Below are 12910 nucleotides of genomic sequence, written 5' to 3'. Positions count from 1 at the left end.
TTCAACTCTGACTATAAACCATCAGTTATTGTGAAAAGGCATTCCCAGTGTTGACAAGACTCCCTGAGGGCTGAATGTAAGATTAAAGAGGGAGGCGATTCACACGAGCAGCACAGAGGCATGTCGCACTGCACTTGCGGTTTAATGACATTTCACTAAGAGTCATCTCCTTTTGAATATAAGCAGTCGTCAAATAAAAAACATATGAGGGTTTCAAAGTAGGGACAGAACTGTTCATCATCTAACCCTCACAAGACCACACACATGTGATCAAATTACTCATACATGTCTATTTTATCCCAATTATTGCTTCTGTCCAACAAAAAATGAGCAGCTTCTTAATTGGATGGGGACGGCCTTGCTTTGAGAGCCAAGAACATCTCACTACACAGGTACCAGGAAACTTCCGTTTTCAGTCCTCACGCCTGCGAGTGAAGTGTTTTCTGTGTGTGTGGTATAGAGCCGCGCGCCCTGTGTGTGTCACGACCAAGCGGAGATGAAAAATAACCTGAGACAACTATTGAGTTCCCTCCCTCCTGTGATCCCCCCCCCCCCCCCTGCTCTCCACTCCTCACCCCATCACCCCCACCTTTCCATAGACTGTTATCCAATTAGGTGATTCTCATTGCTTTAATTGATGGAGACATGAACGGGCACACACAGACATGCATGCAGATGCAGAGACACACACACATGCACACACACACACACACACGCCTCCATCCAATCCCTAAGTAACGTCTAGCCTGATTACTATGGTGATATGGGGATAGTGTGTAGGGAGTGAAATTTGAGTATAAGTGACATGAGCAGATCCACAATTAAGTAACATGCAGGAGGAAGAAAGGGAAGGAGGGAGGAGGGCACGTGATTTAATCGAAGCTAGGCTCGTGAGACAATACTGTACACACACACAAACACACACACTCGTAATTGTATCTTTGTGAGAACACACTGATTAACGTATTACCTAATCTAGCATCTTTGGCTCCCTATATCAACCCCCCAGTAAAAGAACAAGGTGCAGGTGGTCATCAATTTAGCTTAACTTTTATTTTGTTAACAGCTCAAAGCCATTCATATTGCATTCTTCACCCTTACCTGCGGCCTTGTCCACTCTCCCTGACCCTACAAAGAACCCCTCTTCATAACATAGGGTCAAATATAATTGTTGCGCCGTTTGTGTATTGTCTCCAAACATAAGTCTCAAACCCAATGAAGGTCTGTCCGACAGCAAGGACCAAACAAAATGTCCTCACTTCGATGGTCCAAAACTGGTCTTCACAATATCACGTATGACCCATTTAAAAAGAAATCAGAGTACGTCGTCTGGATACGTTTCTAATAATTCTACTTGGACAGCTCCTTTATAATATCATCTGGATTGTTTTCAAACCAGTGACGTTATTACGTCCTGTCTAAGAAACTTTTTTGGGGTAAAACAGAGGGCAGCCCAAATGCAGTCCAGCGGTGATTCACGGCAGACATGTGGGGATAAGATGGCGTCACCTTTGGGTTGTTGTTTTATGTCGGTATGAGTCAAAAAAATGTTTTTATGTTAAATCAAGTGAGTATCATGACTTCAACCTCCAGTAAATGTCCTCACATAAATAATTTATTCTAATGGAAGGTCATATGGCTTTTACACAAGGGTAACAAGTACTGAGAGTTACTATGACAAGTGTGACTGCTTGTCCACTTCACTGGATTTACTGAGGTTAGCAGACGGGTGAGGGTCAATCCTGAGTGGAACATCCTGCACCTGAAAAGATAACTCAACGCAGCTTCAGATATTTTCAGATATATATTATTTTATAAAGGTCACTGTAAGAAAAGAGAGAGAGAGAGAGCTGCATATGTTTTTGGTCATTTTAGTTAACATTCTGAGCATGTTTCTAAAAAAAATATATAAATATGAACAGGTAAGAAAAGGCCACAGTTAAGAAGTGATTTTAATGTTCAATATAAATAAATCATGTCGGACAACGAGTAGGGCTGAAGTGAATACTTAGCGAATCCTAAGCCCTCTTTTTCATATTTCATCAAAACCTTTTGTGAAATGCCCCAATATTCCAGCTTTCATCATAAACAGCTCAATCACAATCGGCAAACATCAACATTCATGACTTTGAGCGCAGAGGAGCAAAATGATACCCTGCCTCATTGTGCTACTTCCCCTCCACATTCATCCATTTCATATGAACTCAGCACATTTAAGTAATAACAATAATAACTGATATAATAAACTTGAAAAACTAACCCGACACTGTTTCTGACACGTTGAACTCAAGTACTTTTTATTTCTCTATACATTTATATTCAGAGTTCTACTTAGATGTTAGAAATAAACATTATGTTCAATAAATGCAAAGCACTTAGCGCTAGCAGATCATACATTTGGCTGCATTTATCTCTGTATTCTACTGGGACAACATTAGTCCACCCTCTGCTCTGAGCCTCTGCTGGACCTGCTTCTCTCTCTCTCTCTCTCTCTCTCTCTCTCTCTCTCTCTCTCTCTCTCTCTCTCTCTCTCATTTACACTTTCTCCTTTGAAAGAATAGTACTGATTAAGTCAGTATCTCTATGCAGATTTAATAAATCATTTGTTTCCAGCTCAATGGCCTCTTACTAATTCAACCACTGAATAACACCTACACAGCTGTAAATAGATCTGGTGTTAACACTTTTCTCCATATGCTTATGTGCATGCCAATCTAACCCTTAGAAAGGACATGCGGTTCATCCATAACTACTCAAACACATGCACAAGCGAGAAGCTATTTAAGGTCATTAAAAAGTAATTAAAGACTATTGGAACCGTATAAATCGGTGTAACTTACTGTCTTTTGTTCATAGGGAAGGCCGACTGAAACCATTGCACACAAGAGACAGGCAGATACAATTGATTTGCCGGCCAGGTTACCAGCATGCGAGACAAATACACAGATAGACAGGCAGATAGGGAGACAGGCAATCAATTCATCAGCCAGCTAACGACACAAGCAGACGGACGAGCAGACTGGCAGGGAAATGAGCTAGGCGGTGTGCTCAGTGCCGGGCAGACAGGAAGACATTGTATCGCCCACTGATTTGGACAGGGCCAGTCAACAGACTGAGGGACATGGCGTTTAATCAGTCAGAGATGGAATAGACAAAGCAGAAGATGGAAGCGAAGACAGTTTGTCATTCAAAATGTGTTAATTGAAATCGGAAACAAAATTAAGATACAAAATATGAAGTGGTGTTTCATTTGTCAATAATAAATAATAAATGTTCAAATGCTGCCTCCCTCTTTGCTGTCACATCTCTCTTTGCTCACCGTCTTTGTTTCACTCAATGTAGATATTCTAAACGAGACACTTGAGTCTGCTCCGGCGTCCGTACAATAAAGCAGAAGAAGAAGAAGAAGAAGAAGAAACAAACACAGACATTTAACCTGTACACAGACACACACACACGCACACACACACACAAACACACGCACACACACAGCCTCGATAACAGAAAAACTCAGGTTGGGACTTCAAAAGAATTACAGCCTGACTACCCAACACAACTGCAGAGCCCTTATATCAAAGCAACAGCCCTAACAAGGCACTTAGAGATGCACAAACAACACACATCCACCCATGCTCATACAGTGCATCCACACAAGCTCCTCCAAGCTAATCCCTGAAAAAGAAACATACACAGTTTGGCCATTGTTCTGTAGCCGGCTGTCTGTTCGACTGAAAGACAAAACAAGCTCACAGATATTGTTCTCTGCTCTTCCCTTCTCTCTCTCTCTCAGCCAAGGCCAATGCCATGTTTATTTTTCAGGATGCATTTCCAAACCTATTGGTTTTGGTTCATCTGTGGGACAGTAACAAAAAAAGAAGACAAAAGCTCATCTTTTTAGACTTTTTGCAGAAAAGCATTGCAGAGAATCTCTGCATCTTGGAAATGGACTTTAGGACTGAATTCACTAGATCTGCATGTTAATTTGAAATTATTGCCCCGGGAAAAGGTGAAAATAATTCCTGGATCAACCCCTTGATTTGGGTCAACACCAACATTTAATGGTTTCATTCTGACCAATAACGCATCCACCCACCAACTCCTGTGGTAATCTGTGAAGTAGTTGCTTTGTAATACTGGTAATAAACAAACAAACAACTGCAGATAGAGTAAATCATAGCATCTCCATGGCTGAGGTAATGAAATGCTTTACAAATTTACACATTTATCTGTTTTTTATTTATTATTATCGTTACAATGTCTTTAGATTGTATTGTATGTTTGTTATTTTATTCTATTCTAATGGCCATCTATAAGGAGGTTTCCGGCCTAATTTAATTGGATCATACTGGTGCGGTGACAACAAATTGATTGTATCTGATTGTATCTAATATACATAATACAAGTATGAGTCACGGCTGACATTTGTAAAGAAAACTTAACAGTAACCATTTCTCAAAGCATCAAGAGAAATATATTCTGGGTTTCCGCTTCCTCCTCCTCAAGAGCTTCTGGGTGATTATTAACCACAAAACAAATGCCCTGAATAGTTGCTCGCACCCTGAAGTTGAAAAGAATGTGTGTGACACATCCTCTGTACTGTCAGATGAGTCATTAGCCGTGCAGGCAATGCCCATATGAGTGCTGTTCCCATCTTTTGCCGCATTTAGTAATTTGCAATATTTCAGGATGGAAATCGTTACTGTGAAAATGTGAGTGTGCGTCATGGAAAGTTGCTCGGCTGTCAGATGTGCTCAGGATTTATTGTTCGCTCGGTTTGAAAGTGAGAGAGGAAGCGAGTTCTTGTTCTGTTTGCGACTGATCCACAAAACTTCTGAGCATCTTTGTCCACATAAACTTCCCGTTTATAATGAAGTGGGCTGTTATCCGGTGGTAGAAAATAGACAACATAATACATTTATTGTTTTGGTTTGATATGGAAATTAATTTGTTCTTCAAACAACTCATGCTCTTTTTTCTTTTATTAAAAAACATTGTGAATTAAAAGAAGTGGGCCGTTTGGTGGTGCCAGCCTGATTGTGCTTATAGTTTTTATTTGATGGAATGTTACTACTGTATGTTGTGTGGCAGAGCGGCAGTGTGTGTTCGTGCCTAAGATCAGATGACTGTAATGCCACAGCAGCACCAAGTGCCACCTTACCACTCATCATCTCTTCTACCCACTTTAAAGACTTCAGTATGTTTTCATTTTTAATGTAACACTACATTTAACCTGCCCACAGTGTGTTGTCAACAAGTAAGAATGCCACCAGCAGCACGTTGTGTAAAGAGGGAACCTCTTGCATGTCTTAAAACCTTGCACTGAAAGAAAGATTTGTATGACGTGGCAAATCTTTTAAAAGCTCTGTTTATAAATCACTGTCTTAATCAAACATTTTTGCAACAAACTTAATGTAACATTTACATTTGCTGAAATAAATACAGGTTCATGTAAATTTAACTGTGTCATTTTATTATAAATTAAATTAATGTGAACGAAGAAATCAATTAAAGAAGTAAAAGGCTTGTGTACTACTTGTTTGAACTGTTAACCTTTTAACAGGTTTACTGTCTAATGCTGCAGTTTGACATCTGAGGCTCTTTGGCGGAAATAGTCAGATGAGGATATAAGACATTTGTTGAATTGGAATTTAACTGTTATGTTTTTGACATCACCATGTTTTGTAGCATTGGATTCTTTCAAAGTAATTGTTGAATTTAGGACCAAGCCTGTTGGTTTGATACTGAGTGTGTGTACTATTTGATTAACATGCTGTGTATCAATATTCCAGAGTCAATTTGTTGTCCAATACTGCATTTAGATTAAATAAATTGACTGCCAGCGTCAAAGTCAACTAAATCATAAAGGGAGAACAAATAATTAATAGACTGCCCCATCTTCAGCTGAGTGTGTGTGTGTGAGGTCCGCTCAGAGGACACGTAACCAATCAATGGAGAATTACTGAACATGTAAGACCGAGGCTAATTTTGTGCCATGTTTTAAATGCCGTGTTCCAACAATAATTAGTTTCCCATGCCTCATTGTTCTCAATTAAATGCAGAATTCAAAACAAATAGAGACAGCTATGTGCTACTGGAAGAACCCACAGTATATAAGGTGTTCTGTGAAAAGAATCAATGATCACAGAGGCCTGTGAATATCCTCTTTTTAAATTACACTTTGATATCAACGCATCATAATTAGACTGTTGTATCTGTCGACGGAGCACGGCGACATATTATTTTAGTCCTACCTTCTTGTACGGCCTGAAAGGGGTTGTTTCCATCCACAAACTCCACTGAAACGGTGATCTTCTCCGTCTGTAAGATCTCATTGTTCAAATTGAGATCGGCCACGGCAAGACGGAACACCTCGTCATCTTTCCGTGCTGACTCATCAAAGATGGCACCTGTTAAAAAAAAGAAAGACAACACAAAGGCAAAGATTTTGTCAGTATGAGGAACATTTTGGGAATAAAAAGCAAGTAGAGATAGAAATATAGTTATACTGTTGCTAGAGTATTCAGCCCATAGTTCTTCAGAGAATCAAGGGTCAGGCAACCTTTTACTCTTTCACAGTTGGTTTATCTTTATGGCGACCATAAAGTTGTGAAACAGCAGGAGTCCAAAACAAAGACACCAGAGTTTGACATATCACGATTCACATTTCAACCCATCAAACACTCTTTCTCTTGTTCCAGCTGATATCAAGCACAAATGCCAGGTTTTACACACAGCTTTGTCTGGTACCTCGAGAAAATATTTGTGTTTATGAACTTGTTCAGCCCGGCTTCTAAAAATCAATCAATTGCAAGTTGTCAGCTCTACGTTCGGGTCTGAAAGCATCCACGTGTGTCTTGAGATCCTGTGATTCAGAGTCTGACTTTCGGGATCAGGTCTGTGTTGCACGCTGCCCCATTCCTTTATCGCTTTGGGAACACATCGGTGTCCTGGGCCACATATGAAGGACCACCTAATCATCTAATGTCCTCTGAACCACTGGAATGAATCATACATGTTATGCTTCTCAATGTCCACACATTGATTTGTATGTGGTCACCACCACAACATCATCACTGTCCACCACACAATGACTGATCCTTTTTGTAAACTGGTCGAACCTTTCAATAGCTGTGTTCATTCATTCTCTCTCTCTCTCTGTCTCTCTCTCTCATGCCAACACAGACCCACACACACAACCGTTGTCATCACACATGTATTTGTACACAAGCTGGGTTAAAACAACATTATTCGCAAATAACAAATGGTCACAAGAGACGCATTCAGGGCAGATTTTATTGGCAGGTGTGATGAGACCCAGTTGGAGCTGTCCTCTTGTGATCAGATCTCTCAGAACGGATCTTAACACCAGGTCTGAACAGTGATGCATGGCCACCTGAACACAACATCTGGTACACATGAGACTGCTCCTTGAAACCTCCGGACTGAAGAGCATTAGCTTGAAAGCTCCTTTTAGCATCTGACCAGCTTGTGGGAGTAGTAGTGGGACACTGAGGGTTTCACCCGTTGGGTTTTTCACATGTGAGAGAGAAAAGGCCTCATTGAAGAGGAGCCATCGCTGGGTTGACCTCTGTGCGTGTTCGAAGGTCAGTCTCTGCCGGAAGGCGAGCTAACTTAAAATGATTACCGCTCAAAAGAGAAATGGAAGAAGAAAGGCCCGGTGTGTGCCAGCATGGACGTTAATGTTCCCACTAGTTAATACTAAATTATTCATTGAAATAAATGTCAGCCTGTAGTGTTGCTGGTGAGACGGCAGAACGAGGCACCACTGGGATGTCGACTGGCTGGTGGAGATCTGGTCTTTGCTCTGGTCTGTTACACACAATTTACAGTGTGTTTTTTTCTCCCTCTCCTCCCTGTTAGCCTCTCATTTCAACCCAGTTTATCCCCGGAATCCACTGGACTACTAATTGTGTAAGCCAGCTCAATGGAGCACCACTAACCGTATTTCACTGACCAGAAAATAGGCCTCACAAAGTAAAGTGTGTAACGTGCCTGTGTGTTGGACACAGGTTGCGAATTCCATTAATGACCAGGCAGACTACATTGGCTGAGGGCTGTTTTGTACCACATTTAGAAGACTGTTGCTATAATTGGCCTTGTATAGTTCAATGGGCAGAGTCTGCTGCTAATACCACAAAGGCTATGAGCTGAAATCCCACAGTGGCCCAAGTTACTCAGGAAATTAAGTTTCCTGGTGAAGCAAAAATATATATGCATCACTTTAATGTGATAATATTGGTCCTCAAATGTGAATCTGAGAAATCCACTTCCCGTGTCCGGTGCAGGTTACTGTGGTGTAATTAAACTGCATAAAACGGTACATTGCCCTGACACAGAACACTGCGGACAACATTCATCTGGAAAAAACAGATCAAATCAAATTAACTGTTGATGAAATTCAATTTCTGGAAGAGAAATGATTCCGGCACATGCAACAGATTCAAAAGCAGCTGCTGCTAGAAGGCATTCGGGAACAGGGTAGCGCACTATTGCCTCCTCGTCATAGGGCCTCATGAAATATGTATCCTTCAATAATTTGATCCATCAGCATTTGGCAACTATAAATAACCACCCACTGATTGATTCCTGGTGGTTTTTTATCATCATGCAGTATAGATGAGGTGAAACAAACAAGTCTGGACAAAGTGATACAGAACGCATATCCAGAGACTAATTAACTATTCCAGGGGAAATAAATCATGAATGATACAATGAGTTTGGAAGAGGCCGCTGCTGGGGAAGGGTTTGTACTCAGCAGGGTGATGTTAGGTGGTTTATGTCTAGAGGACAAATGCATGGCAGAGAAGAGATGATGTGTTTACAGCTTTAAACAAAATGCTTTGAAGAGGGCGTTCAGACGAAAGGTGTCAGACGTTTTCTTTACTACTTTGACACTTGAGTTCAGGTTTTTTTTGCACTTCCCAGTATAAAATGGCATGAAAACATTAAGAGTGGAAAGAAAATATTAATTCCTTAAAAACTAGCAGTGGGGTAAACAAAAAACACTCCCTTTAATGCAACTTCCACAATGGAGTTGCCATAGTAACCCCTCCTGGTGCTTCCAGACGTATGTTAAAAGCTCAGTGATGAGCACAAGTCTCTGTATGTGAGTGGCTCCTTCTTTTTTTTCTCTCTGTGATACATCCCACCAGCTACTTGATACAAGAAAACATTAAAGTGGAAAATCTGCTATTTACAGCTTTTAATCAGTAATTTTCCTTTCTTCGTTCTGTCTCTCTGATCCATGACCTCTTAGACACCCACTCATTTGTTTTTCTCTCTGTGTCTGTCAGCTGTTGCACCTTTGCTGCAATTCATCAGCTACGTGTCTGTGTGTGTGTGTGTGTGTGTTTGTGTGTGTGATTTAAAACCCACACTCTTTAATCCAGGTACAGTGAGCAGGCACACAGACAGAAGCAGAGTTATGACAAACAGCAGGTGAGGGTTAAACAGACAATGTTTTAGAAAGAGAAATGTCTACAGGATGATGAAACCGATTTTAATCATTATACAAGTGTGTGTGTCACATTCTTGTGCCTCGGGGTGTGAAAAAATGATAATCCCATTATATAAATACTCCTGAATCATCATGGAAGATTTCGCTCCATTTACAAGTTCTCAGAGATTCTGAATGAGTACTTATATAGGGAGTGTATTCATTTGTATTCTGCTATTTATTTTCAAGAAATCAATAAGTAATGAATGTTTGTTGTGAGAAAGAAAAGTGAATTGGAGAGAGAAGGACGGTGGATATATGTCTGCTGCTTCCTGCCAGTTATAGCAACATCACTGCATGCTGATTCACCAACAGGGATGTACGCGCACACACACACACACACACACACACACACACACACACACTCCTGGCTCTGCGTACTTTCCAGTAATGTGATTGTGAGCGCAATGGCAAATGTCACAACATAAATCAACAGGAAATAAAAGCAGTGAATCTTGTTTTTACACAGACGCCTCAAGGGCGGGCACGCAAACAAACACACACACACACACACACACACACAATGTTGGCAGCAGCCTCTATATCTGTTTCAAAACCATCATCAACAACAGTGGTCTATTTGAATGGATGCAGCATCCAAAAGTAGACACCCCAGATTGTCGGGTCAAGAGGTATTGATCAACTGTCTGCCACTGGTCAAGTGCTCGGTATTCATTTCCAGTTTGTTTACATAGATAACGAGGCAATAAATAACCTGTTTGTCTGCCTGATGCCAAATAACGGCACAGGGAGGCTCGGGGATGCTACCGGAGGAAAACGAATGAGGAAGAGACAAATAATTGATAAGTCTGTCATCAACATTTTCTTCCACAGTCTTTCATTTCACTCAAATCGGTTTTTAGAATCTCAGTAATCACAGCTCTGACAGGTTCTCTGCTTTTTATTGGCAACATTTGCTTTTGATTAGAGTAAATGATCACATTCAAGTTTGAAACTTTGAAGGCAAGATGATATAGATGTAAATATATAGAGAGCTGTATCTACAGTACATGAACTCAGCTCCTTCTGAGTGATTTTTAAAAGGTTGCTGTATATTACATTAAATAGAATAATTTAGAGAACAGGCTCTTTGATATTTCCCAATGATACAAGGGATGTAAGGGATGAACAGACAGATGGACAACAGTACGAATGACAAAACTAATGCAAGATGAAAGGATGATAACGGTCATTTAGCCAACATGCAGCTCAGGTACTTTCATACTTATATACTTATTATGGTCATGATCAAGTTTCCCAACAATTTGCCAAACAACAGGTTGACTAACATTTACACAACTTTGGCCGTAGATTAAGGCTACAGCCAGGCTAGAAGCTCTGTGTGGCTGTGTTAAGGCACAGTTATACCTTTCGCTATTAAACATCAGCATGTTACGGTGATGACAACATGCTGAAGGTGTGTTTACCACGTTTACCACTGCAGTTATTGTGTAGGCATGATCCAATGAGCTTATTATCCTTGAAAATAAAGTTCAGCAGAGGTGAAAATGGATTTGTCTCCTTTCAAAACCTGTTAAAAAACTACATTTTCCGTCAAGTAAGTCAAAGGTAAGTATTAAACTATTAGATGGAAAGAAAAACTGGTATATTAATCTCAAACATTTTTTTTTTTTAAGGCAGAATAATTCTTGCGGCTCATCCATCTCAATAACAATAAAAATTAGATAATGTCATTCATGCAGAGAAAGGCAGATTGTTGAATGTACAAAACAGAGCTCAATTTCCTTCTTAAATGAACAAATTGGGATGGTGATCATCCACTGCAGTTATTATGTTCCCACAGTTCGTAAAGACCCGATAATTAAGCCGGCTCCTTATAATCGGGATAATCGTTCAGCTTGAGGAATGGAGGAATGGATTTACGAGCAATCGACTGTTAAAGGGGAGGGCAACATGGTCACATGAGGTCACGACGAATGAGAGAAGTTAAACAGTTACAGCACAGTGATTTGTTTTCAGGGTTTTCTTTAAGGGTAAAACAGCTGATTGCTGAAAAAAAACGTTTCCCCATCGAACTGTACACCTGCCTCCTGATCTTTCACCCTCATTCACTCCAGCTCCTCTTTTTTGTTGACCCCCCCCCCCTCCCCCCCTCCTCTTCTCCTCCTCCACATGTGGCTGCTGTCCCTCTAAACACGCCTCTCAAGGTTTCTGAAATCTGGCTCCATGCCTCGGTCGCTGCAACAAACTCACACACCTGTTAGGGAGGGTGCAGCTGATGACAGTAATGTGACAGGTACTGTGACAGACAAAGATAATGACTGGAAGGACACACACACACACACACACACAAACACACACACACACACACACACACACTGGTGATGTATCGCTGATCTGTGACAAGGCTGGACCGAGTGTTGCTGTCTCAATGTGATGATGAAAGCATGGTGGCGGCTGCGTTGAGTGATGATCGTGATGAACAGGGGAGGTTATCGTTATACAGTGTCAAGTGTCCACACACACACACACACACACACACACACACACACACACACACACACACACACACACACACACACAAAGATGGTAGGACACAGAAGCAGGATGTTATTTACAGCAGTGACGTGAGAGCTGGAAGGGAGTGCGTTTTGACACTTGGGAGGACAGCGTATAATTAATGTGCGCGTTTCTCTGTATAGTCTGTGTGTGAGTGTGGGTGTGTGTGTGTGTGTGTGTGTGTGTGTGTGTTCGTGTGTGCGTGCCTGTGTGTGTGTGTATCTTTGTGTGTGTGTCTTTGTGTGTGTGTGTGCATGGGTTAGAGAGGAAGAAGACAAAAGAATTAATGGTCAGAGAAGAAAGGAGGATGCCAGTGGCATATAACACAGACAGATATGAAAACACCTCCAATATTTATCATCTGGGCTCATACACACAGTTTTTGGAAGGAAAAGGAAGTAGTAATCCATTTTTGTCTGACTGTGTGTAAATACAGGTCAGCGAAAGAATAATGTGTGTTTACTGCATCAGGGACACCGTGTAGCAGAAATGTTGATACAAAAGTAGATATACCCTCGATACTGACTCATCCCTGACAATCTCTGCTCCTTTACAGTGCCTTGGTGTATTCCATTGTTAGATCTGCAAGTTCACAAACAGCAGATTTAGCATATACGGATAGTATGTGCTAAAACAAGTGTGTGTGTGTGTGCGCGTGTGTGTGTGTGTGTGTGTGTGTGTGTGTGAGATGCATGCGATTCTAGTTCATCCCCCGCCGGTATTAATGGACAAATCTCCAAGGTAACCTGATTTGTGCAAGAAAATTCTCTGTCCCTCTCGCACTTTTGTCCCCCCCCCCCCCCCCCCCCGCCTCCTCCGTCCACTGTCTTCTTTCTTTATAGGTGTGTAAATTAATTTGCTCCATCATTAGGG

General features: G+C 41.1%; 1 protein-coding gene across 1 annotated transcript in view; it reads right to left on the bottom strand.

Moving 5' to 3' along the window:
• grid2 (glutamate receptor, ionotropic, delta 2) overlaps window positions 1–12910 on the bottom strand; it is a 425270-nt gene that overhangs the window by 344019 nt on the left and 68341 nt on the right. The window contains exon 2 of the mRNA XM_062385076.1: window positions 6252–6407. Within this exon, the coding sequence (XP_062241060.1) occupies window positions 6252–6407 (156 nt within the window). The remainder of the gene's footprint in view (window positions 1–6251; window positions 6408–12910) is intronic.

Source organism: Platichthys flesus, chromosome 3 (assembly GCF_949316205.1).
Source record: "Platichthys flesus chromosome 3, fPlaFle2.1, whole genome shotgun sequence".
Taxonomy (NCBI): Eukaryota; Metazoa; Chordata; class Actinopteri; order Pleuronectiformes; family Pleuronectidae; genus Platichthys; species Platichthys flesus.
Note: the sequence above shows the minus strand (reverse complement) of the source record. Positions and strands in the feature narration are given on the sequence as shown.